Genomic DNA, 25,495 nt, shown 5'->3' with positions numbered 1-25,495 from the left:
GGAAATACGCCGGTCAGGAGGGAGAGCCATGCAGATCCCCACCCAAGAGAGGTGACGGCTGAGAGCGGGTGCTGTTGCTGGACCACGATGGGGGACACAGGTGAACTGGGACATACATGGTGGCTGGGCAGCCCACCGGGAGAAAAGTATAAACTCAGGGACACTGGCATCACCACGGCACCTCTCCTCCCCTGCCCCCTCACGGAAGGCAACAGGGTCATTTGAAAGACAAAGAAACATTTGAACTGGGGGGGGGTCCTGTCACGGAGTCCCTGGGCGATGCTCTGGAACTGCTCCCTACGAAGCCGGTCAGGACTCTGGGGAAGTCTCCTTTCTGGGAACAGCCTGTCTGCAGGACACACAGCTCACCCGGCTCCACCTTCCTGGGTCTGACCTCGGAGCATTCAGCATCCTCTGCCCCTCCGTGCGCTTCCCACAGCAAGTCAGCTCAGGCAGGGCTCCTGGGGAAGCCAGAGGGTCCTGCACCCCAACTTCGCAGTCAGACGTGACTCTCAGCCAGACAGTAAAACAGAGGTTTATTAGACGACAGGAACATGGTCTAAAACAGAGCTTGCAGGTGCAGAGAACGAGACCCCTCGGCTGGGTCCATTTTGGGGGGCAGTGAGTCAGACAACCAGGTCTGCAGTTCACTCCATGTCCCAGCCAGCCCCAAACTGAAACTCCCTCCAGCCCCTCCTCCCCTGGGCTTTGTTCCTTTCCCAGGCCAGGAGGTCACCTGATTCCTTTGTTCTCCAACCCTTTAGCTCTCACCTTGCAGGGGGGAAGGGCCCAGGTCATCAGTTGCCAGGAAACAGGGTGTCGGCCATTCTCTGTGTCCAGACCCCTGCACACACCTGCCCTCTAGGGCTCTGCAATGATCATACACCCTTACCCCACCCCCTAGATACTTAAGAACTGCATAGGGGAAACTGAGGCACCCCCACACTATTCAGAGGAACCATTAAGAACAGTCCCACTTCGTCACATCTCTCCCCCCTTCGAGATCGAACTGAGCGGGGTCACTTTAGCCGGTGACCTGGGGAAGTTCGAAGCCACCAACGTTCCCATGGATGCCCCAGCATCTCTGCCAGTCCTTGGTAGGAGTTGCACCAGGCCCTTCCAGTTTCACGCCCTCCCTTAGGTCGCGGGTGGTCGATAGCACTCGCAGGCCGCATGTGGGAAGGTTTCTGCGGCCCGTGCCCTTTGGCCACCCCAAAACCCCAGGGGGTCAAACTGGGATTGGGTCTTCTCCCCAACAAGCTGGCCAAACACAGCCACTTGGTTATAAGACTGTTTAACTTTCTTAACAGCTTTCACTTCATCTGAGACCTTCTCAAAGCTATCCACACTGGGTCTTTCAACAGGACAGTCGGTGGATCCATTCACAACAGAAAATTTCTGGCTGTTAGGAACTGAAACTTTCTTGATTAAATCACTTTCACACCCTTCAGTTGCAGTAAACTGCTTGCAAAGACTCCATGAGGATTCCTTTCCCTAGGGCCTTTCTATGCAACAATTCACCCCTCACAGAAATTCTGCCCTTACCCTCTTTACCTAGGGCTTGCTCTAGAGGAACACTTTCCTGAGCAACAACAGACTCTTTCTGGGTCTCCCTTACATCCAGAATCACCTCTGGCCCGTCCGGTGGATTCCTACACAATCCCCTTTCAGGCAAACTTACAGACTTCCCAGATAAAAGGTCAGAAGCATTCTCCTTCCCTTTGCCACACACAAGTTCAGGAATCTTTTCCTTCTTGCTACAGGTTTCCACACCCTCAGCAGGTAACACAATCACTTCACCTTCATGCTCTCCTTGTGCCCTGGCTAGGATCTCACCCTGATTAGACAGAGTTGTGACACCCTTTCCCAGCCACACACTAGCAACAGGCAAAATACAAGCACCAGAATTGTCTGGGCTCTGGGATTTTACATAGACAGTAACTGGATGCGACCTAGTTACAGGGCCATTCTCCCGAGCAGACACAAACTTAGGACCCTTCCCTTCCTGGGCTTTAGCTGAATCCAGAACCAGCTCTGAGACAACTGCACGACCCTCAACCATCACAGGCTGAAAGGCCCCTTCCGTCTGCTCCACAGACAAAGAAGAGCCGGACACACTTTCTCCTTTCCCAGACCCACAGCTTGGGATCTCTTTCCCCTTGTCCCAGCACACAAGGCTGGTCACAGACAACTGCTTGGAGATCAGGGTAGCTCCCTCCCTAGGCAAGTCAATACCCCTGACAGACACAGGCACATTTCCTTCACTGTCACAATTCTCCACCCAGCTAACAGGTAAGGTCCAGGGACACTCATCTTCCACTCTCCTCGCCTTCCCACCCTGCTGACTAGACACAGCCATCAGATCACAAGGCTGCCTAGGCTCATCCAGACTTTCCTTACCAAGCACCTTGCCACTCCCAACAGATGCCCTGCCCTGCCTGTGTCTCCCCCCACTCAGCTGGGGTCTCAGCTCCAAAAGTCATTATGCAAGGTAGCCTATTTCCCCTTGTTTTTTCCTCCCCCCCCCCCCCCCCAGACCTTCTGGTTAAACTTGGATTTATGCTGGAAGTGGCCCACCTTGATTGTCATGCGCAGTGTGGGGAGAGTGGTCAGTTTGGATGAGCTATTGCCAGCAGGAGAGTGAGTTTGTGTGTGTGGGGGGGGTGAGAAAACCTAGATTTGTGCTGGAAATGGCCCACCTTGATTATCATGCACATTGTAGGGGGAGTGGTCACTTCGGATGAGCTATTACCAGCAGGAGAGTGAGTTTGTGTGTGTATGGGGGTGGGGGAGTGAGAAAACCTGGATTTGTGCTGGAAATGGCCCACCTTGATTTTCATGCAGGTTGTAAGGAGAGTGGTCACTTTGGATAGGCTATTACCAGCAGGAGAGTGAGTTTGTGTGTGTGGTTTTTGGAGGGGGGTGAGGGGGTGAGAGAACCTGGATTTCTGCAGGAAATGGCCCACCTTGATTATCATACACATTGTGAAGAGAGTGGTCACTTTGGATGGGCTATTACCCGCAAGAGAGTGAGTTTGTCTGTGGGGGGGCGGAGGGTGAGAAAACCTGGATTTGTGCTGGAAATGGCCCAACTTGACGATCACTTTAGATAAGCTATTACCAGCAGGGGAGTGGGGTGGGAGGAGGTATTGTTTCATGGTGTCTGTGTATATAATAATGTCTTCTGCAATTTCCACAGTATGCATCCGATGAAGTGAGCTGTAGCTCACGCAAGCTTATGCTCAAATAAATTGGTTAGTCTCTAAGGTGCCACAAGTCCTCCTTTTCTTTTTGCGAATACAGACTAACACGGCTGTTACTCTGAAAACTGTGCTCAACGCTGCCCTTGCTGTCCCAGTCGGGGTAGGCAGCGAGCTCGCTGCTTTCCTCACTGCATCAGAGCCAGCCTGAGCCCCCTCTCCGGTGTGCAAGGGGGCGGGGAGCATCTCTCTGTCCCACCCAGCCCCAGGGGTCTGGTTACAGGCAGGCAGGTAGCCTGAGCCTAGCCACTCCTCCCCCCTGCCAGCCAGGTCATCTGCATTTTCACTGACCATTTCCCTCTCCACCGATTGGTTCCCTGGATTCAAATTCAAACCCTCGGCCGTTACAGGAGCAGGGCCTGGATCCTGTCCCAAAGAGACACAGTCACCCCACAACAGGGTCTCGCAGCTGGTGTCCTGGAGCACCCTAACAACCAGCCAGCGCCACCCCTCCCGGGTCTGCACAGGGATCTGGGCCATAGGCAGGGCGAGGGGCTTCATCCCTGGGACCCTCACCCAGCTCACACAGCCCCTCAGCATCTGAGGCTGCACCACCCAGGGCCTGACAACAGTTCTCTCTGTCCCCGGATCTCGCCACCCCAGGAATGTCTCCCCATTGACCATCACCTTCCTTTCCCACCGGAGGTCCGAGGGGCCTGACCCCAGGAAACTCCACACAGACATATAGGTTGGGGTCAGGAGTGGGAGCCTGTCCACCTCCCCACCCATCTGGCTGACGGAGTCTATGGCCTTGGGACCCAGCAAGGGAGCTAGACACCGGGGCTTTTCCGCAGGGTCCCCCTGGTTCAAATCTCCAGCCTGCTCAAAGGCAGTGAGGTGGCATCCATATCCCCCCCTCCTTAACCAGGGGCAGCAATTTAGTCTCGAGGTTCCCTGCGGAACTGGCCCCCCGGGGTCTATCCCCACTCACCCCGGGGAGGTCCCCTAGGCCTCTCCGCTCCCCCACTGCCAGTTCATGCTGCTGCTGCTTCTGCAGCTCTTTCTCGGGCTCTCGCTGTCTCACAGTCCTCTTGCTCTCTCGGACTCAGCTCCAATCCCATCCGTCTCCGATCCCCTGATGGGGAACCCGATCGTGAAGACCCTCGTCTGGTCGGGGACAGGAGTCTTGGCGATGCCTGGCTACCACTCCAGCTGCTCCCAGATCCTGCTATAGCCCCATTTGGGGTCAGGAATCTGTCCCTTAGAGCGGTCATCCTCCTCCAGCTGCACGATGAACTGTGCTTTGGTGAACTTTCCAATGCTCAACCCTCTCTTTCTGCACAGGGTTACAATGTCCTTCTTAAGGAGACGGTGACAGGCCATCACTCCGCTCTTCCCAAGTTGTTGTGGACTCACAGGCCCGTCTGCTCTCAGCTCCCCACGGTTTCCAGGGAGAACCCCTAGTGTGCCAGCCCTTCTCGAGGTCACCCCCTCTTTGCCAGGGTCGAGCTGCAGACTCCTCCGCCCCTGGGACCGCTCGCTGCAGTCCCCCGGGGGACCCTGTTACTGCAAGAGTCCTTCTCTCTCCCAGGGCCAAGCCGCAGGCTCCTCCGCCCCTGCGACTGCTCCCCGCAGTCCCCAGGGGGACCCCATTACTGCACAGTCCTTCTCGTTGGTCACACACTCCCAGGGGTTAACCGTCCCCCGAAACCGCTCCTCTCTAAGCCTTCAGCACGCCTGGTCCTCGTCAATCCCCCTTCGTTTTACTGCTCCCCAGTCACTTACTGCAGGAAGCGCCGTCCACGGGGTGCAGTACATCCCACCTCTGCCACCAGTTGTCACGGAGTCCCCGGGCGATGCTCTGGAGCTGCTCCCCACGAAGCCAGGCAGGACTCTGGGGCAGTCTCCTCTCGGGGAGCAGCCTGTCTGCAGGACACACAGCTCACCCGGCTCCACCTTCCTGGGTCTGACCTCGGAGCCTTCAGCCTCCTCTGCCCCTCCCTGCGCTTCCCACAGCCAGTCCACCCAGGCGGGGTCCTGGGGAAGCCAGAGGGTCCTGCCCCCCAACTCCGCAGTCAGACGGGACTCTCAGCCAGCCAGTAAAACAGAGGTTTATTAGACGACAGGAACATGGTCTAAAACAGAGCTTGTAGGTGCAGAGAACAGGACCCCTCAGCTGGGTCCATTTTGGGGGGCAGTGAGCCAGACAACCCCGTCTGCCCTTCACTCCATGTCCCAGCCAGCCCCAAACTGAAACTCCCTCCACCCCCTCCTCCTCTGGGCTTTGTTCCTTTCCCGGGCCAGGAGGTCACCGGATTCCTTTGTTCTCCAACCCTTTAGCTCTCACCTTGCAGGGGGGAAGGGCCCAGGCCATCAGTGGCCAGGAAACAGGGTGTCGGCCATTCTCTGTGTCCAGACCCCTGCACACACTTGCCCTCTAGAGCTCTGCAATGATCATACACCCTTACCCCACCCCCTAGATACTTAAGAACTGCATAGGGGAAACTGAGGCACCCCCACACTATTCAGAGGAAACATTAAGAACAGTCCCACTTCGTCACAGGTCCTAATGGGAAAAGCTTTCCAGTTAGCACCGGCTGCTGTCGGTTTTTGGGTAAGAGAAACCTTATTGCTCCAAATTCGACTCAGCTGGATAAAGTTTAAAGAAATTAGACTGTGGTTTTATCTTTTATTTCTTTTTGTAACCAATTCTGAACTTCTATGCTTATGCCACTTACAAGCCCTTAACATCTCTCTTTCTGCAGTTAATATTGTTATTTTAATGTTTTATCTCAGCCAGTGTGGTTTCGACTGGAGTTTGGGGAATTACTCTGGTTACAAACACTGGTGCATATTCGTACCCTTTGATGGTATGATGAACTAATTAACGAGCTTACGCTGATCCAGGGGGGTCTGGAGCTGTGCAAGATGCACATTCCTGGGGGGCCAGGCTGGGGCTGGGGGATGTGCGGGTGTCTCCCTCTACACCGTGCAGGAGGGGCCGGCAGAGCCTGTGTGTAACTGTGCTGGTTGCATGGTCACAGGCTAAAGGCTGGGGGAGAGCCAGGGCTGGAGGGACTGCTGGTCACTGGCAGAGTCGTGGGAGAGGTGCCCTGGGCTAGAGAGTTAAGGGGGTAGAGCAGTTGCCAAGTCCAGGTTGTACCCCAGGCCATATCACGCCCCCTCTACCTCCATTTCCCCCTCTCAGTCCCACTTTAACCCCCTCCCCTCAGCCCTCACCCCAAAATACTTTCACCCCCATTCTCATACAAGCCCACAGTCCTGTCTCCCCCATGGCCCATCCCCTGCAAACCACCCACCCTGCCCCCTGGCCCAGCCTGGCCTGTTGTCCCCCAACGATCAACTCAGTTCCCATTTTTCCTCTGCCCCCACAACTCCCCCACCCCGAGCCCCGAACTGTCCGTGGACCCCGGGTGGGGCCTGGGCTGTAACATCCGCTCTGGCCTCACGCATCCTGCAGAGCTCTTCAGCTTCCCGCGCTCGGGGCCACCCCCGGCACTGAGCCCAGCGCTGTCCCCAGGACAGGGGTGGCCCTGGCTTCTCCAGGCAGGATCCCCCTGAGGTCCCGGGGCGGGGCCTGGCTCCCATGGGCAGTGGGGGATGACTGGTAACATGCTGGGAAGGGGCGTCTGTGAGGGGCCAGCTCTGGGGGACCCTCACCAGCTGGGGCAGCACGTGGAGCGGGGCTGGGGGGACGCAGGCCTGTCCCTGGAAAGCAGGTCTGCTCTCCGTGGGGTGCATTGACCGGCCTTACACCGTGTTTCAACCCTGCAGCATCCGCACCCTGGCTCAGGGCCTCTCATCCCCCCTGGGGCGCTGGGCATGGGCTGGGCACACAGGGTAACTGGGCAGAGGCTTGCGGGGCTGGGGCCTGATCTAACTCTTCATCCCAGGCAGGGCTGGGGGCAGCCTGTGGCCCTGCCAGGCCCAGGGTGACCCCGCAGGCTCCGGTTCGGCCAAGGAACTGACCCAGCCCAGCCAGAGCCCCGCCAGCCAGCACCACCCGCTGTGTGAAACACGGGCAGCCGCCAGCGCCCGGCTCAGGGCCAGGCCCTATGGCTGCACTGCCAACGGCTGGCCTGGGCCCACGCACCCACCACAGCTCAGGCCACGCCGCCTTCTGCCACAGACACGGCCCAGCCAGCAGGCTCCAGCCAGGGCCAGGTCCTCCAGCCCTGACCGCACCACAACTGAGACGGCCCCTCCTGCCACGGGCCCAGCACCTCGGCCGCCCCGCCAGCCCTGGGCCAGGGCCCCAGCCACGGACACCCCAGCAGGTGCTGCTCTGTGACGGGTGATGCAGATGGTGCTGAGCTGCTGGAAACGGGAGCCATCTCTCTTTGGGCGACACTTCACCGTGTTCACCGTCCCCTGCGCAGAGCCCCACCGACTCCCAGTCACAGCGGCCGGGCTGAGGGTCTGTCACGGCTTCACTAACATCCCCGCTCACTCACCGCCGTGGTCAGCAAACTCTGCAGCCGCCAGCCTGCCCCGGATCCCTGCAGCCCCCAGACGCCTTGGAGCAAATCCCACGTCCCCCGCTCTGTCCCTGCCACCCAGCGCGTCTCAGCAGAGTTAAAGCCCCTTCACAGACGCCCGTTTGCGATGCTGGGGGCTGCCGACTCAGCCCCAGCCTCCCTGGGCGGCTACGGCCGACGGGCCAGGAGGAAGCAGTTACCCCGAGGTGCCCCAGAGCCAACGCCAGCCCTGCCTGCCCCCTGCGGCCCCGGGACCCTGCTCATGGCAGGAGCCTTTGGAAATGGAGCCAAAGGGCGGAACTGGCCATTGTGGGACTTGAGCCCTGTTTACACTCGCGCCGATCAGTGGAGCTGCTCCAGTGAAAGGGGCACGGCCGGCCCCCCGGCCTGGAGCGGCGCGGAGCTCCCTACACGGAGCAACCCAGGCTGGGGCAACGGGGGCACGGCCTTGCCCAGCGCTGGCTCCAGCAACCCCACGCGGCACCCAGACCCAGTGTGCCCAGATCCCAGCCACAGTCCCCGAGCGCCAGCCCCAGAGGGGCCCTGCTGGGTCTGGCTGGGACACCCCCAGGGTGGGTGAGCTGCTGGGAGCAGCTCCCCATTTCTCCTGGGGCTCACGGGGCCGACTGGAAGGCTGGTCTCACCTCTGCGCTGGGAGGAGCAGGAGCGGCTCCGAGCCTGCAGGGCTGGGCGGGGCGGGGCGGTGGCTAGTTTCTGTGCCAGGACGGACTTGGGACTCTAAGGCAATTCCTGCCTCTTCACCTGCTTTTATGGCCCTTCGTGAGTCGCTGTGGGAGGGAAAGCGAAAGCAAATTCACTCACAGCCCCAGACATGGCGACTCTGTGGGGAAGGAGGGCAGGGACCATGGGGCTGGGGGGTCTCCTCATCCCCCTCCTCATCCTCGGGGTGGCCGGTAAGTCCAGACCCCCTTGTGTCTCTGGGGGGAGGGCAGGGTTGGGCCCCGGGGCTCCCCAGCAGAGTAAAGTCCTGGGGACGGGCCCTGGGCACAGATGGGTCCGTCACTGCCCAGCTCTGCCTGGCCTCAGCCGCCGAGTCTGCCCGGAGCCCATGTGAATGCCCCAGGGTGTGACAGGAGCTGGGGGAGGGAACGGGGGAGCCGCGGGGGATCCCGGGGGCAGGACAGGGGGTCGGGGTCTGAGCCAAGGGACGGGGTTGGGGCTCACCCCGGCGGCGCCTCCTGCTGGTCGTTGGGAATTCGCTCTTCCCCACCTGGAGCGCCCTCTGGAGGCCGGTGACCCGCTACAGCTCTGGCCCCCGTGTCCCTCACAGACCCCGGTGCCCCCTTCTCTGGGGTTCTGCCCCCGGCAGCACCCCCACACTTTGCCTCTGGGTCTCCCCTTCCTGGGGAGCCCCCAACCCACTATCCCCACCTTGCCGCAGTCTGGGCTACTGCCAGCCATCACCAAGCCCCCGTGCCCTGGGGCAGATGGCCGTGTAAAGGCCTCTCATCCTGGGTGTAACCCTTCTGCCCGTCAGAGTTGGCAGCAACAAGGGCCGGGTTCAGTATCTAGGGGATCCGTTCCAATAACGCAATGCAAACCGGCTCGAGCCCCCACCCAGTGACCTGGGACAAATATATACCACCCCCGCTGGGCACCTCCAAGAGGCAATACTTCCCCTCTCGCAAGCACATAGTCTGAGTGTGGCAAAAAGCCTTTTAATAACAGAGAGAAACAATGTGGCATTATGCTGGGGAAACACCCCCAACAGGATCCATAACACAACCCATGAGCAAAAACCCACCCCAAGCAAATTGGGGCATACCCTTTTCCCTTTGGTTCTTGAGTCCAGCAACCCCAAATCACCCAAAGTCCCAAAAGTCCAACGACCCAAAAGTCTCTGTCCCTGGTCAGGGCAGCCCCAGAGTTCGAAAGTTTATCTGCCGAGTTTTACCTCCTGTCACGGAGTGTGGGGGAGTCCAGGCCCTGCACCCCTCTTCCTGGGATTCACTGAGACTCTCAGCCAGCCAGTAAAACAGAAGGTTTATTGGACCCCAAAACAGAGCTTGTGGGGACACCCAGGACCCCTCAGTCAAGTCCTTCTGGGGGGGCAGGGAGCTCAGACCCCAACCCTGGGGTTCCCGGTGTTCCTCCACCCAGCCCCAAACTGAAACTAAACCCACCCAGCAGGTTCCCTGCTGCAGCCTCTGTCCACATTCCTGGGCAGAGGTGTCACCTCCCCCTCCCCCTCCTGGCTCAGGTGACAGGCTCTCAGGTCTCCCGTCCCCAGGGCACATTCCCAGGTCAACACTCCCCCCTCCCTGCTGCGTCCCATCGTCGGGGGGGGGGGGTTTATTATGCTGTATCGTCTAACCCGGCTCTGCCCCAGCTCTGCCCCAGCTCTGTGCCCCCAGTGGGGTGAGCCAGGCTCGTGCAGACAGGGCCATGGAGATCGCTCGAGGGGCGTGGACAGGGCCGGAGCGAATGCAAGGAGAAGCCCAGAGCTATTTGCAAAACCTCCCTTTGATGCCTTGTCCTGGCTCTGAGGGAGCCCGTGTGGGACGGGTTGGGAAGGAGAATGGGGGGGCAGGTGTCTAGTCACTGACACACCCAGGGGAGCCAGAGAACAGCCAGCACCTGCCCCAGGTACCCCACCACCCCCTCTTCCCTGCGGGACCAGATCCCCCCACTGGCTCGTCCATCCCCAGGCAGTGACCTCCCCCCGGCACGGCCCAGCCCTGCCCAGAGCCCCAGAGCGTGATTTTCTCTTTCCCTGTGCAGGTTCCCGGCTGCGGATAGTCACAGATCCCTCCTCCCGGGCCCCGCTGGGCTCTGGGGCGCTGCTGAAATGTCGGTTCCACGTCGGGGGGCCAGTCGATCTGCGCTCCCTGCGGGTTCAGTGGTTTCTGTTTGAGGAGAGGATCGCGCAGTACGACCAGGGCAGGGGACAATCCCAGCCCGGAGCGAGCGTGTCGGAGCAGGAGTTGGAGACGGGGGACGCCTCCCTGTCGCTCTCCAGGGTGACGGTGTCGGATGAGGGGCCGTATCAATGTGTGGTTGGTTACGGTGCGGAGCAGCTGCAGGGAGAGACGACCCTCCATGTGCTCGGTAAGGACAGGAGAAGAGCTCGGACGTTCCCCAGCGGGGAACTCGGGACTGGCTGTTCCCGCGTTGGTCCCACAGTCCCGCAGGTGGGAGGAGCGGGTGGGGTGAGGACTCGTCTACACAGGGTTGCTCTGGTTTAACGAAAGGTGTGAATTGAAACCGAGTTCAGTAACCCCACACCGGCCCCCCCGTGCAGGCAGTGACCGGCAGACAGCCGTGCAGGGCACGCTGAGAAGCGTCAGGTTTAAGGGAGGGTGAAACAGCGAAAGCTAAACCCGCGACAGGGTGTGTGTAGACGGGCAGGCGCGGGTGTGAACCCTGGCCCGGGCAGAGCGAGGCAGGGGTGGATTTCAGACACAGCCGGCTCCCCACCGGCCGGCGTGACTGTGACGCTGGCAGACCAGGGGCCAGCTCGTGCCAGGTCCCCGTGTCTCAGCTGAACGCTGGCAGAGACCACGCTGGAATCGGCCTGGCTCACCTGTGGGGTGATATCGCCAGGACAGTGAGTCCAGACCGGTCAGCAGCTGGGTCACCACCTGCCCTGCACCCTGGGGTGCCTCCCAGCGCTTCCTGCTGCAGCTCCCACCCCGGGCTCCTGAGAACCAGACCCACAGCCTGCAGGTCCCACCCTGAGCGTCTGTGTGTAGCCACAGCCCTGGGCCAGCAGCTCTGACCCCGCAGCCTGTCAGCAAACCCCAGCCACACTCTGCTGCCTCCAGACGTGGCCACGTACTTACAACACGCTCTCCGTCCCCGGTGTTCCCCCAGGAGTCTGTGTTCTGCACTGTCCAGCCCTCTCCTGGGCAGCCCCGGCAGCTTAGGTCCGTCGCCCCTCGACAGGGACCGAGCTCCAACAGTCTGCTGCCGTACAGGGCGTTACCCCAGCCATTCCCAACACTGGATTCGTTTTAAATAAAGAGTAACCAAGATTATTTCACGACAACGAGAGAGATTTTAAGTGAGTACAAGTCTGAGGTGCTAAAGTCAGAAATGGCGACAGGAGAAATAAAGATAAAACGTTTTCTGAACGTAAGAAACTAGACTTGGTTCAAGGTGAGGTTCTTCCCACGGGTTCCCCATAACACTGCTGCCCAAATTCCCAGGCCAGGATCTGCTCCCAGCGTCCAGAGGCTGTTTCTTTTGTCTGCTTAGGTCAGACAGAGAGAGCTGGGTAGGGAGCGAGCTTGGGGTGTTTGTGCCCCTCACGTGCATAGTTCAGTCACCCTTTGAGAGGCACTTCCCTGAGGGTCACCCCTGGTTAACGTTCAGACAGTAAAGAAGGTGACGTGTCTGGGGGGAAAAGGGGGTGCACGCTGTTTTTCTCACCTATGTTTGCAGATTTTCCTTGTCTCCTGTCTTCTCCCTCACTGTCTGAGGACCCTGTATAGACTTTATTTGTAAATGGTGGTCAACACACATTCCTTTGTTAAAGACCTGCCTGTCCAGTCCTGTCTCATCGGGGCTATGTGGCTGGAACGTGGCAACCAGCCTTATTCGGGGGGATCCAGAACTTTACATGTAATGTTGCTACACACAGTTCACCAGGATACTATTGACCAGTGAGTTCTTAGTTTCCATATGACCCCCGCCCAGGCATATCCTGGACAAAGATTATTGCGGTGGGTCTGGGGTGTGAATACCGGGGTGCTTTCCGTCACCGATCGGTATTAGAAATCTCAGGAAGTGTTTGGTGTCTGGGCTCTGTCCCATGCTTGTGAGTTGCCGCCTGCATTAATCTCACGTGGAAGCGCTGTGTCCCGTTTGTGATGTGACGCTGGAGCGGGTCCAGCGTGAGCCTCTGTGGCCGCAGGAATCGCCGGAGAGGGACGTTAGTGGGAAGAGCTGCTTTTCCACAGACATTGTCATGCCCCTCCCGAAAGAGGAGACCCATCGATACCAGACAGGGCAGGGCTGGATCTCACAGCTGGAAACTCCTTACACCTGGACTGAGAAACCGTCCACAAAAGGACGAACCACTCTTCCTGTGGTTCTGCAACCTGCCCCGTGAAGATGGGTCATGCACGTGGACTCCTCCCATCAGCGGAGTTTGCAGCTCAGACCACATGGCCGGAGGGGGATAAAACCCCCCAGACTAAAGGAACTAAGGCCTGGGCTACTCTAAAATGTTAGACTGACTCAGCTGTGTCACTCGGGGTGTGAGAAATCCACCCCCTAAGTGACAGAGTTAAGCTGAGATAATGCCCGGTGTAGACAGCGCTAGGTCGACGGATAAATTCTTCTGTCCACCTCGCGACCACCTCTAGGGGAGGTAGGTTAACTACAGCGATGGGAGAACCAGAGTATCCCCGGATACGGCCTGTGACTCCGTTTAAGGCTGTTAATGTGCTGAGAGGTTTGCACTTGGTACAGCTGGCTGGTGACGTGTAAGTGTGGAACTCACAGCCCATGTGGAGTTTGGGCCTGGGTCTGCCCTGAGGTTGGTGCTCGCGCCTTTGTGACGCTCCTGGGAGTGTCAAAGGTCCCTTCTCGGGAAAGGTCCTGCCAGACACTGATGGAGACCCAAGGCTCCTTCCTGGGACAGGGTGTGGAAATTCTGTGCCTCTGTCTGGGATTTAATTCTCACTCCGCGTTGGGCAGGGAGGGAGTTTGCAGGAGGGGGAGGGGAAGGCTCTTTCTCCAGCTCCAGTTCTGTGTAACCGGTGGTGGCCAGCGTTGGAACAGCTGTCACGACACGTGAGGGATGTGCCATGCTCTGTTTCCTGCCTGACGACCGACACTTCCTGTGCGTGACGTGCAAGTTGCTGGCCCGAGTGCAGGAAAAGATTCCTGGTGCTGGCGGACAGCCACCGGCCCCGGGTCGCATCAGAGCCACCCTAGTTCTTGGCCGCCGGGCCACATCGCTGCCCGGCCCACCACAAACAGGAATTGGTTCCAAGGGAGCAGGGGAGGGTGCAAAACCAAGAGGAGAATCGGCAGATTGTGACCGAGGGGGGAAAGAGGAGACACTCCGCAGAGCCAGAAGCAGACCTGGGTGTGATCACCAGAGGAAAGAAACAAGGAGCAACTCAAAGCGTAGAGACGTGTCCAGTGGTTGACAGGTTCTCAGTGCAGCAGGAGAGAAGAAAGTCTTGGAAATCTGAGCTGTGGCAAAGGAACCAGGGTCTCAACAGGACACGCTGGGGGTGGATTCTTGGCCAAATCCTTGGGGATGTCAAACAGGCCCAAAAAAACCTCCAAAGAAGGCAAACAACCCTCGACAGGGAGTCAGTGTTAAAAGGACTTCAGCAGGGGCCACAAGGCCAGCAGGACGTCGGGCTGTCGTCCTGGAGCGACGTCCATACACCTCACTGCAGGACTGGGTGGGCGCCTGAAGACTCGGGCAAGGCTCCGTGGGTGATGGTACAATGACACGGGTTCAGAAAACACTTCACAGGTCACTGGAGCCCCAGGTCTCATGGAAAGGGGCTGAAAGAGAAAGCACGGGTGACCTTCTCGGAGACCCTTCCTGTCCCACACGCGAGCGGAGAGACGCCAGCAGATACTGGAGGTGCAGCCTGGGTGCTTTCCTGGAACGCTGGGCCACAGAGGCCGCACCGTGGGCGCCGTGACTGACCGCCCCGGGGGCGCTGACCGCTGGCCGTATCCTGTGTGCACAGCCGACAGGTGTGACCGAGAGCCGGTTCAGAGGGGACGTGATCACAGGCCCTACGGACCTGCCTGGGGGACCGATGTCTGAGAGCAGACAGCTGTTCCGCCCAGCAGACAAAGGCAGAACGGGATCTAGGGGCTGGAAGTTGAAGCAAGACACGTTCAGACTAGAGACCATGTGCACGTCTTTCCCAGGGAGGAGACTAAATGGCTGGAACAACTCACCGAGGGAAGTGGTGGGTTGTCCCGAGTCTCTAACTCCCGACGGGACGTCTCTCTAACAGACACTCTCTAGCTCCCCCAGACGTGCCGGGCTGGCGGCAGGACTGACTGGGGGGGGCTCTCGGCGCTGGGTATGCGGCAGGTCAGATGAGATGATGGTAATGGTTCCTTCTGGCCACAAAATCTATGAATCCTGCCCCTGGATGTAATTCCTCTAGGGGGAATCCAGCTGCCCAACAGGTACGTGAAGTGCACCCAGACAGCTGAGTGCCGAGTTCGGCAGGTGTGTGCAGGGGTCTGGACACAGAGAATGGCCGACACCCTGTTTCCTGGCCACTGATGGCCTGGGCCCTTCCCCCCTGCAAGGTGAGAGCTAAAGGGTTGGAGAACAAAGGAATCAGGTGCCCTCCTGGCCGGGGAAAGGGACAAAGCCCAGAGGAGGAGGGGCTGGAGGGAGTTTCAGTTTGGGGGTGGCTGGGACATGGAGTGAAGGGCAGACGGGGTTGTCTGGCTCACTGCCCCCCCAAAATGGACCCAGCTGAGGGGTCCTGTTCTCTGCACCTACAAGCTCTGTGTTAGACCATGTTCCTGTCGTCTAATAAACCTCTGTTTTACTGGCTGGCTGAGAGTCACGTCTGACTGCGGAGTTGGGGGGCAGGACCCTCTGGCTTCCCCAGGACCCCGCCTGGGCGGACTCTCTGTGGGAAGTGCCCGGAGGGGCAGAGGAGGCTGAATGCTCCGAGGTCAGACCCAGGAAGGGGGAAGCCGGGTGAGCTGTGTGTCCTGCAGACAGGCGGCTCCCAGAGAGGAGACTTCCCCAGAGTCCTGCCCGGCTTCATGGGGAGCAGGTCAGAGCATCGCCCGGGGACCCCGTGACAACTACATACCCTCAATCACCATGTCTGAAGCGCCTTCCTCCATCCTACTGGGGTAAAACCTCCCCGGTGACCCGCGGTGTTCTGTGCACCAGAACAATATAGATTTATTGCTGGTGGGACATGGGTATATCTGTATAATTTACGCTCAGATTGGCTCATGGGGGTAACCCAAAATTATGAAGTATACGTCCAGACACGGCCCCAGGACTGTCTCTCTCGTTCCAGCTGCTCCCAGACTCTCCATCCCCTGGCGATCGGCCAGGAGAGACACAGCGAGCTCCTTCTCCTGCCACGTGTGGGGATTCTACCCCGGGGACGTCACCGTCACGTGGCTGAGAGACGGGCGGGTTCTGACCGACGCCACCCGCTCTGCCCCCCAGAGGAACCCGGACGGGACCTTTAACCTCACCCTGACCTACACCTTCACCCCCACCGCGAGCGACTCCGGCAGCCTCTTCTCCTGCCACGTCAGCCACGCGGCTCTGGCTCAGCCCCTGCGGGAGGGGTTCCCCCTGGCTGTCACAGGTGAGGGGGTGCTGGGCTCCCAGCTGCGTGTTATGGGCTGAAGGGTGCACTCCACTGAGTCTGACAGGGGACCCCAGCAGAGACCCAGGATGGTACATTGGGGATGGGGGGTGGGATGCTGGAGCCCCCAGGGCTGAAGGGGCCCAGTACAGTAGTGGGGGGCGGCAGGAGGCCAGAGGAGGGCTGAGGTCTGACTGTGGCTTTATAACAGAAACGCCAGGGTAGCCGGCACCCTCTGACCCCCAGCTTCCCCCCCCACACACAGGCTGGGGACAGAACAAGGCTGTAATTCTGCCTGACAATATACACTGTGAAGGGACAGGCCCAGTGAGCCCCAGGCAGCCCTGTGCCTCCATCCTGCAGCCCCTGGCGGGTGGGGGCAGAGCGGGGAGGGCACCGCACCCCATGGGGAGGTGCCGTGAGCCGGGTCTGACTTTCTCTCCCTTTCCCGTCCCGGAGCAGGAGCAGATCACACCAGCGCCGCGATCGGGGCGACCCTGGGGATCCTGGTCGCAGGGGGAGCTGCGGCTGCAGTAGCCATTTACTGCTGGAGGAAGAGGCGGGAAGGTAACGGGGGACGGTGCCATTGGCCAGTGGGGGGGGGGCTTGCGTGGCCCCAGAGGGAGCAGAGAGTCTGGGGGGGCTGAGGGGACAGGGACACAGCCAGGGACACCCCACTGGCTGCAGGGCTGGGGGTCTGCGTGGCCCCAGAGGGAGCAGAGAGTCTGGGGGGGGCTGAGGGGACAGGGACACAGCTAGGGACACCCCATGGGCTGCAGGGCTGGGGGGGGGTCTCTCTACAGACTGAGCCCCCTGCAGCAGACGACTTGCACCTCCTGATACTGGGGGGCACAGTGTAAAGGGGGACACGTGACTGCCCCATGTGTCACCTCTGGGAGGAACTTCCAGCCCCACCTCCCTAGGCCAGGGCAGCCAATCTCCCCCGCTGGCTCCTGGGGGGCTGGGGCCATGGGCAGGGAGCATGTGCCTCTGGGCCTGGCTGGGGTCAGCCCTGGCCCTGGGAGTCTCACAGGGTCTCCCCACAGGTCGCCGACACAGGGCGGGGGTGGGCAATGCCCCCATCTCCAGTGCTGCAGGGGCCAGGGAACCTGCGCCCAGTGTGGGGGCTGCCGTGCTCTGCCCCGCACCAGAGATACCTGCTGGGGGGGTGTCTCTGTCCTCCTGCCGCGCCTCCCCCCCACTTGCCTGGTTGCTCTGCCTGGCAGCTGGGGGCCAGAGGGACCCACTTCTCACGCCGGCTGCTCTGGGTCGCTGACGTGCTGCGTCACAGCTGATGGAGAGGGAGCCCCACGGGCTAGGTGGGGGCCACCCCGTCCGCGCCCCGCCAGGGCCCGGCTGCGAGGGACAGGGGCCGAGAGCTGAGGGACAGCGGGACAAGGGAGCCCCTCTCCCTCCCTCCCTCCCCCGTCAGGCCAAGCAGAAATCCGTGGGGGCACTTCACCCTTCCTGCCGCCCTACCTGTCACCTAGGGCAGGGCCCATCCCCAGGGGAGGTTCCCGGCCCCAAGTGCCGGCCGGACGCATCTTCCAGACCCCCCCACACTGACCCCCTGTGTCACTCTGACCCCAGGCAGGGGAGCCCCCTACTCCGTCTCCGAGGTGCTGGGGCCGTCGCAGTATCTCCTGGGACAGGAGGTGACCCTGAGCTGCGCCATGGAGGGGACGTTCCCCGAGGACACGGCTGTGACGTGGGAGCGGATACACGGAGAGGACAGGACGGTGATCGGGGCTGACGGGGTCAGCGAGGCCGGGGAGGGGCCTGAGCTCCAGCCGCTGTTACACCCCCAGCCCCACGGCTGGAGAGCGACACAGGAGAGATCAGGGACCTGCCTCACGGCCTCCCTGAGCTTCACCCCCACGGTGCAGGACGACGGGGCGCGGGTCAGGTGCAGCTTCCACCACGAGGCCAGAGGGATCCGAGAGCAGCGAGAGTCCGGGGAGATCCGGCCGTGGGGTGAGTGTCCCCAGGGCTGCGTTCCCCCTCATGGGGGGGATCCTGTCCTGCCTGTAGGGTTGCTGGGCCTGGAGGGCGTCAGGAGACACCAGGCAAGAAGAGTTCGGTCTCCGGGGCTGGGGGGCCTGGGGCTGCTCTCTGCTCGCTGAGAACGTCGCAGGTGAGGGCTGAGGGAGCCAGTCTGGGGTCGGGTGTTGCTGTGATTTCAGGTCTCCATCTGCCCCCGCTGCCCTGCTGAGCCAGGGTGAAGGGCGGGGAGGTTCCTGGGCTGGATTCCGTCCCCAGTCTCCCCTCGTCATGGGGGGCACGGATGGGAGGGGATGGAGGTTGTGAGGGGTACAAGCAGAGATCTAAGCTCCCCACTGCTCCGCGCCCAGTCTCTGGTTCCCCAGGGGGATCGGAAGCAGGAAGAACAAGCTGAGAAGGGATTGTGAATTACACAGTGAGCAGGGATGAGATTTCCCTCTGTGGGATCCCAGTGTGGGGTAAATCCCCTCAGCTCCCCAGCCCCTGCTCTCACTGACACTCCTGCTGTCTGCCCAGCCCAGCCGCAGGTGTCCGAGATCCAGGTGTTACCGCACTGGGAGCCCCGGGAGGAGGTGCCGTTTGCCGTCCAGATCCAGAACTTTTACCCCAGGGAGATTCACCTTATCGAGTGGAGCTGTGATGGGAAAGTTTGGGAAAAGTCTGGACCAACCGACTACAACCAGAACCCGGATCTCACGTTCAGCGCGACCAGCGTCTGGAGAATCCCCAGCCGGGAACTGAACCGTCTGGGGCTCAGAGTCCGAGTGTCCGTTCAGCAAAGCCCCCGAGAGCCCCCGATCGAGAGAGAGATCAGAGCCGGGGACACAGGTGAGGGGGCTCCTTGGGGTCGGACGGGGAATGAGCAGGAATCGCTGCCCCCGCAGGGTCCCTGAGGGATGGATGAGGTTTGGGAGCTAATATTCCTCGTCCCCCTTTCCGGCTGGAGACGCCGATGGGTCGGGGTGTAACAGTGTCACACCCGGGGGTGATTTTATGGGGTACCAGCTGTGACGGAGTAGGGAGTATTAACCTGGTAATGTTGCATGGGAGTTTTACTAGTTTTACTCCTTCTGCTAACATGGAGTGTGCCTCAGTTTCCCTGGGGTACTGCACCAATACTAGATGGTGATGGGAAATAAGGGGGTGACTTCACTGAGCGATGACACTTGATTGCCAGCATGTAACAGGTGGAGGCTGCCCTTCGTAACCTGAGCCCAGGAGGGGGTTGGGGTCAGGTGACTCCTTCAGCCTGGGAAACTGGACAAAGGGGGAGGAGGAGTTGGGGGGTCTGGCTGAGGAAGACAGGAAAAAGGGTTTTCAGTTTGGAGCTGGCTGGGGAAACGGAGGGAGGCCCAGAACCTGGGTCTGCGCTCCCCACCCCCCAAGATGGACCTGACTGAGGGGTCCTGGGTGTACCCACAAGCTCTGTTTTGGACTGTGTTCCTGTCGTCTAATAAACCTGCTGTTTTACTGGCTGGCTGAGAGTCCCGGTGAATCGCAGGAAGTGGGGGTGCAGGGCCCTGACTCCCCCACACTCCATGACACCAGCCCCACTAAGGGGTCAGATCTCTCCTGTCTGAAGGAATGGGGGAGCAGCCCCTGCCAGGCCCCATCGCCCCCTTACGGGGCCTGTAACTGTCTCTGGATGTTTCATTCTCCAGCCCCAGCCATGTCGGAAATCTCCAAACCTGAGTCAGTGATGGCAGGGGAGGAAATCACCCTGAGCTGCCACGTGGCGGGGCATTTCCCCGCAGTGCTGAGTGTGACCTGGCTCCGGAAGCAGATATCACCTACAGCATCTCGATTTGAGGATGAGGCCAAGAGAGACATCCTGGTTCCTCTAGAAAACTCTCCCGTGTACAGAATCGAGCCCGGAGCTCCCCGCACACAGGACGGGAAAAGCTTCCAGCAGGAGACGAGACTCAGCTTCACCCCCTCGGTGCAGAGACACCAGGGGGCAGAGTATGTCTGCCGGGTGGGACACGTCACCCTACAGACCCCCCTGGAGAGACACAGCGGGGAGCTGCGTGTAGGAGGTCAGTTTCCAAGGCCCCGCTTTTCCAAACAGCTCAGCTCCCATCTAGGCACCAGAGTAAGTGGTGATATTCACAGGAGAGCTCAGCATGTTGGTGCTGAGCGCTGGGGAACGTGGCCCTGGGCTCTTCTGACCAACTGGCGCCACATCTGAGCTCGCTGGTGACTGGAGCAGTCTGGCTCGTTTGCGTGTGCAGGGAAGTGGATTTACCTAATGCCTGCAGGCAGAGGGGTTGTGAGCTCAGCTGACCCCCACCGGCAGGGCAGTTGTGGCCTCCACCCACTCCTGACCCCTCTCCCGGGTAACCCCAGCACCCCTGAGGTTGTGGGTGTCACAGGAGTCGTTCAGAGGAGCTCTCGCTGGGTGAGGGGAGGGCCTGGCAGAGGCTGCTGGGGACACGGGGCCTGGGGCCAGGTCAGACCAGATGGTGATGGGGAGCGTGTGTCAGATTTCCAGGTGCCGTAACTATAACGTGCAATTTCCACATGGTCTAGTCCCACAGGCCCCAGTTCTGTGCGAGATCTCCCCGTCAGAGGCCCTGGCCCCCGGGAAGCAGGTAACACTGAGCTGCCAAATAGCCAGGTTCTACCCCAAGGCGCTGAGCGTGACCTGGTACCGACAGAAAAGAGGAGAGCTGGAGTTCCGGTGCTTAGACACTCTGGGCACCCACAAGATTGTCACTCCAGACCCCACAGCCGCGCCAGACGGGAAATCCTACAGCGTGACGTCCCAGCTCCGCTTCACCCCCTCGGTGCCCGAGGACCACGGGGCAGAGTACCTGTGTTCCGTGGAACATCAAACCCTGCAGGAGCCTGAAGGAAAATCCACTGGGCCGCTGGAGCTCCGAGGTACGAGCGAGCGGGACCGGGCAGGGCCGCGCTGACGCTGGGGTTGCTGTGGCTGAGGAGGTCTCTGCTCTCAGGCACCTGGAGCATCCAGACAAAGCGTCGCTTTGGGCTGAGCCTCCTCCGGCCGGTTCCCGGCATGTGGGGCGGGTCCTGGAACGTTTGGGGACTTGCCCGTGGGCTGCTCGCAGGGTCCCCCCGTGCTGGGGAAAGAGGGTTGTCAGGTCTGGAGAGAATTGATGGGCGGGTGCAGCAGCCCCTCTGTTTAAAACGGGGTTCAGTTTTCCACTTGAGGCGGGGACTCACCCTGATTGTTTCGCAGGAGGAGAACAGTGTGTCCTCCCCAAACTCACAGCCCAGGGTCTGAGGGCAGAGGAGGAATTTTCTAGGGAATTTCAACGAAATCTGGGATCTGGTTCGGGAATGGGACCTCTGAGAAGGTTTTACCTAAAGCATCCGACCTTTGCTGACGCTGTTTGCTAATAACAGCTGGGTCTGTCTCCTTCCCACGCTGCCATGACTAAACCCCACTGACAACCAGCGGCGAAGGGACAGGCGAAGACATTAAGCTGTAATTAAGCTAAGCGATGAATGGTGTACCCAGTCCTTGCTCTTATGGGCACAACTGGCCCTTGCCCAGGGGAGCTGCTGCTCCCCACACCTTGCCGTGGGGCTCACGCCACCTCCTGGGGTTGAAGCTACTCAAACCCTCAGCAGGGATGGTCCCTTTTCCAGTAGCGAGGGCGCCCTCAGTAAAGATGGCTGCTGTCTCCTGTTGCTTCAATGGGACTGACTCTACTGGCTGCCCTCAGGAAAGATGGCCGACCACATGAAAATGAGGCTGCCCGTCCCAAAGATGGCCACCATCTCCCATGGTTTCCATACACCAGTAGCCAGGCAGCCCTCACAGGAGAGCCCCCCGTCCCATCCCGTCCCGTCCCCCCCCCCCCCCCCGTGCTCCTTGGCTGGAAAACGGGGCAGGAAATTGTGAGGCGACATCTGTGCCGTGAGCCCCAGCTCACCCCTGGGGAGCAGCAGCAGCTGGGGGCCTGGGGCAGAGACGCTCCTGGCTCCTGGTGACGGGGGCTCGTCTGCCCCGAGGGGCTGTGGCGGGCCGAGGGACCAGACACAGCCCTGGATGGGCTCCCCTCACCGGTATAAGGCCGGCACCGTGGGGCGGAGTTAGGGGGTAAAGACCGACACGCTGCCCCATGGCACGATTAGCTTCTTTTCGCCCTGCACCCCCTCCGTCCCCACTGGCCATTACAAGCACATTACGAGCCCTGGGGGATTCCTGGCCCAGTCCTGCTGCTTCCTCGTTCGGGTGCGTGGGATTTAATACTAGAGATCAGCCCGGTGTGACCCCACCTGCCCCCTTTCCCAGCAGGGCCCTAGTCTGTTCTCTGGGGAGACACGTTACAGCTCTCCGCCTGACCAGCCAGCGTGGGACATAGCTCAGCTCTCCACACTCCCTCACCGTCAGCGTCTGGGGTGGCCGGTACCTGACCACGCTGGCAGCCTGGGTTCTCTGGCCTGGGAAGGGAAGAGCTCAGGGGCAGCGGGGGCTGTTTCCCCGATACCCAGCCTGGAGCAGTTACAGCCAGGTCTGAACTCGGTATGTCCCAGGATTACCGGGGCAGGCAGCGAGCTCTGGGGCCAGCCAGAACCTGGCACCCACCTGGGTGAGGCCATGGGGTGGTTTCTCCCCCTCTCAGGGCAGGGTCTGTTCTGTGGATGGCAGGGCCTGGCAGCGTGGGGAGCAGAGGTGGGTCAGCTAGCGGGGACTGAGCCTGGTGTATTCACAGGGTCCCCAGGCAGGGGCCTCATTCCCACTTCTCTTCATCCCTCCAGGTTGGCCGCTTCTCCATGGAGACACGGCCGTTCTTTGACCGCCCTGCACTCACGTCACGGCCGGTGCTGGGGAGAGCGAGCCGGCTGCAAACTACTCGCAGAGGAGAGAATGAACTGACCCCTTGTGATGCTGTATGATTGACATGTGACTGTGTATAGCATTGGGATTGCCACTGTGATACTGTGACGATGTGATGCAGCAGGGAGGGGGGAGTGCTGACCTGGGACTGTGCCCTGGGGAGGGGAGACCTGAGAGCCTGTCACCTGAGCCAGGAGGGGGAGGTGACACCTCTGCCTGGGAATGTGAACAGAGGCTGGAGGAGGGGGCCTGCTGGGGGGGGGTTAGTTTCAGTTTGGGGCTGGGTGGAGGAACACCGGGAACCCCAGGGCTGGGGTCTGAGCTCCCTGCTCCCCCAGAAGGACTTGACTGAGGGGTCCTGGGTGTCCCCACAAGCTCTGTTTTGGACTGTGTTCCTGTGGTGCAATAAACCTTCTGTTTTACTGGCTGGCTGAGAGTCTCAGTGAATCCCAGGAAGAGGGGTGCAGGGCCTGGACTCCCCCACACTCTGTGACAGATACAACTGTACGAGAACTTCTACAAAGTATGTCATGTCCGGTTGTGATGAAGCGGGACTGTTCCTAATGTTTCCTCTGAACATTGTGGGGGTGCCTCAGTTTCCCCTATGCAGTTCTTAAGTCTCTAGGTGGTGGGATAAGGGTGTATGATCATTGCAGAGCCCTAGAGGGCAGGTGTGTGCAGGGGTCTGGACACAGAGAATGGCTAACACCCTGTGTCACGGAGTCCCCGGGCGATGCTCTGGAACTGCTCCCTACGAAGCCAGTCAGGACTCTGGGGAAGTCTCCTCTCTAGGAGCAGCCTGTCTGCAGGACACACAGTTCACCCGGCTTCCACCTTCCTGGGTCTGACCGCAGAGCATTCAGCCTCCTCTGCCCCCCCGTGCGCTTCCCACAGCCAGTCCGCCCAGGCGGGGTCCTGGGGAAGCCAGAGGGTTCTGCCCCCCAACTCCGCAGTCAGACGGGACTCTCCGCCAGCCGGGGAAACAGGAGGTTTATTAGACGACAGGAACATGGTCTAACACAGAGCTTGTAGGTGCAGAGAACAGGACCCCTCAGCTGGGTCCATTTTGGGGGGCAGTAAGCCAGACAACCCCGTCTGCCCTTCACTCCATGTCCCAGCCAGCCCCAAACTGAAACTCCCTCCAGCCCCTCCTCCTCTGGGCTTTGTCCCTTTCCTGGGCCAGGAGGTCACTGGATTCCTTTGTTCTCCAACCCTTTAGCTCTCGCCTTGCAGGGGGGAAGGGCCCAGGCTAGTCTCTCTGGCTCATCGCGGTGGTGCCGGAGCGCTGTGCCAGATGTGCACAATCACCCAACAGCGTCTAACCCCAGCTCCTCTCCCCCGTTTCTGGGCATGGAGCTATTTCTCCCTGCAGCCTCCCCCGGGCACTGGCTACTCTGCGGGAGCTGGATGCTGGTGTGAGGTCTCTGAGGCGCAGGGATGGGGCGTTTCCGCTGGCAGGGGCTGAGCACATGGGTCATTCTGCTCTCCTGTGGCAGGGACTCCACCAAGCAGACTGTCCCCAAGCCAGGCCCATCCAGAGACTTTTGGGGCCCTGGTACATCACATTCACTGGGTCCTCATCCCCACCCATTTCACCCCCAGTGCACAGATATTTTGGGAGGGCTCTGAGCTTGGCCCCTTCCTCCCCTTGTCCGCCCTGTCCCCAGCCCCCCCTTGCTGCTGACAGTTCCATGCTCCTGGTCTTTGGCTAGTCCACATGGAGAGTTGTGTCGGTGTGACGCGCAGTGCGAGTTTACACTGACCACGTTAAACGGGCCCCGACTGACTAAACCGCCCTGAGCCGCTTACACGGATGCAGCGTTCTCCTGGAGACGAGCCCTGTGCCCTGTGGGGAGAGTCAGTCCCTGCGTCACCAGGTCCCAGCCCGCGGGGGGCTGGGTCTAAGCCAGCCGTTAATAGCAGCCCGAGTGGTTTCTATAGCGCAGGTGCCAGGCGCTCTCACTGGCCGGCGCTGGAGAGCAGCAGGAGTTTGGTCAAAGTTCCTGGGCTAGATCCCGGCCTGGGGGTTGCACACGGGGGCCAGGTCTGCCTGTGCCAGGCAGGGCAGCCTCCCACCCAGCCAGGGCAGGTATCCAGTGACTTGTTCCCCCAGGCCTTGAACATTGAGCTGGGAACTCCCTGAACAGGGCCAAGAGGCTGCTCCACATCCCTTCACGGCAGCCAGTCCCTGCGGGTGGCCGGCCTGTTCCTGTGTCACAACAGGGGCCGGCTCTCTGCAACCCCCTGGGCTGTGATCAGTGAATTTGCTGGTGCTCTGTGTGGGGATATCGGAGTGGGGGAGAGTCCTTCAAATGGACCCCTCCCCCCCAGGCAGCTCCCAGCCTGAACCCCTCCCCTGTTACCCCCTTTTCCTGCCTGGTGTTGGGGTTGCAAGTACTGGGTTCAGTGCTGGGAATGGGTCTGGTGCTGGTTGTTCCGCCGTTTCTGGTTCTGAGACTGGCTCCGTCTGGGTCTCTGGGACTGGATCCACTACTGCTGTTGCAGACATTGGCCTGGGGTCCGGGTCCATCACCTCTGACCGGGTCCTGATAGAAGTTTCCGGAACAGAGCTAGGCCTCATGGCTTGTTTAGCCTGGCTGCGGGTGACCATTCCCACCCTCTTGGCCCCCTTCACATGATTGGCCAAGTCTTCCCCCCACAGCATGGGGATGGGATAATCATCAT

At 60.4% G+C, this 25,495-nt stretch overlaps 1 protein-coding gene across 1 annotated transcript; it reads left to right on the top strand.

Moving 5' to 3' along the window:
- The first annotated feature begins 8,475 nt into the window (after window positions 1-8,475).
- LOC141989795 (uncharacterized) lies at window positions 8,476-22,967 on the top strand. Its single transcript, XM_074956711.1, has 9 exons — window positions 8,476-8,613; window positions 10,442-10,768; window positions 15,700-15,999; window positions 16,462-16,566; window positions 17,590-17,973; window positions 18,517-18,828; window positions 19,662-20,036; window positions 20,530-20,883; window positions 22,732-22,967. Exons 1-9 carry the CDS (start codon window positions 8,532-8,534, stop codon window positions 22,767-22,769), a joined length of 2,277 nt encoding a protein of 758 aa, XP_074812812.1. The 5' UTR covers window positions 8,476-8,531; the 3' UTR covers window positions 22,770-22,967.
- The last annotated feature ends 2,528 nt before the right edge of the window (window positions 22,968-25,495 follow it).

Source organism: Natator depressus, chromosome 6 (genome assembly GCF_965152275.1).
Source record: "Natator depressus isolate rNatDep1 chromosome 6, rNatDep2.hap1, whole genome shotgun sequence".
NCBI lineage: Eukaryota > Metazoa > Chordata > Testudines > Cheloniidae > Natator > Natator depressus.
Note: the sequence above shows the minus strand (reverse complement) of the source record. Positions and strands in the feature narration are given on the sequence as shown.

Excerpts from the sequence above, each read along its gene's own strand:
- LOC141989795 (XM_074956711.1), top strand. The coding sequence starts at position 8,532 with ATGGCGACTCTGTGGGGAAGGAGGGCAGGGACCATGGGGCTGGGGGGT. Across the intron at positions 17,974-18,516 it reads CGGGGAGATCCGGCCGTGGG|CCCAGCCGCAGGTGTCCGAG; the intron begins GTGAGTGTCCCC and ends CTGTCTGCCCAG. Across the intron at positions 20,884-22,731 it reads TGGGCCGCTGGAGCTCCGAG|GTTGGCCGCTTCTCCATGGA; the intron begins GTACGAGCGAGC and ends TCATCCCTCCAG.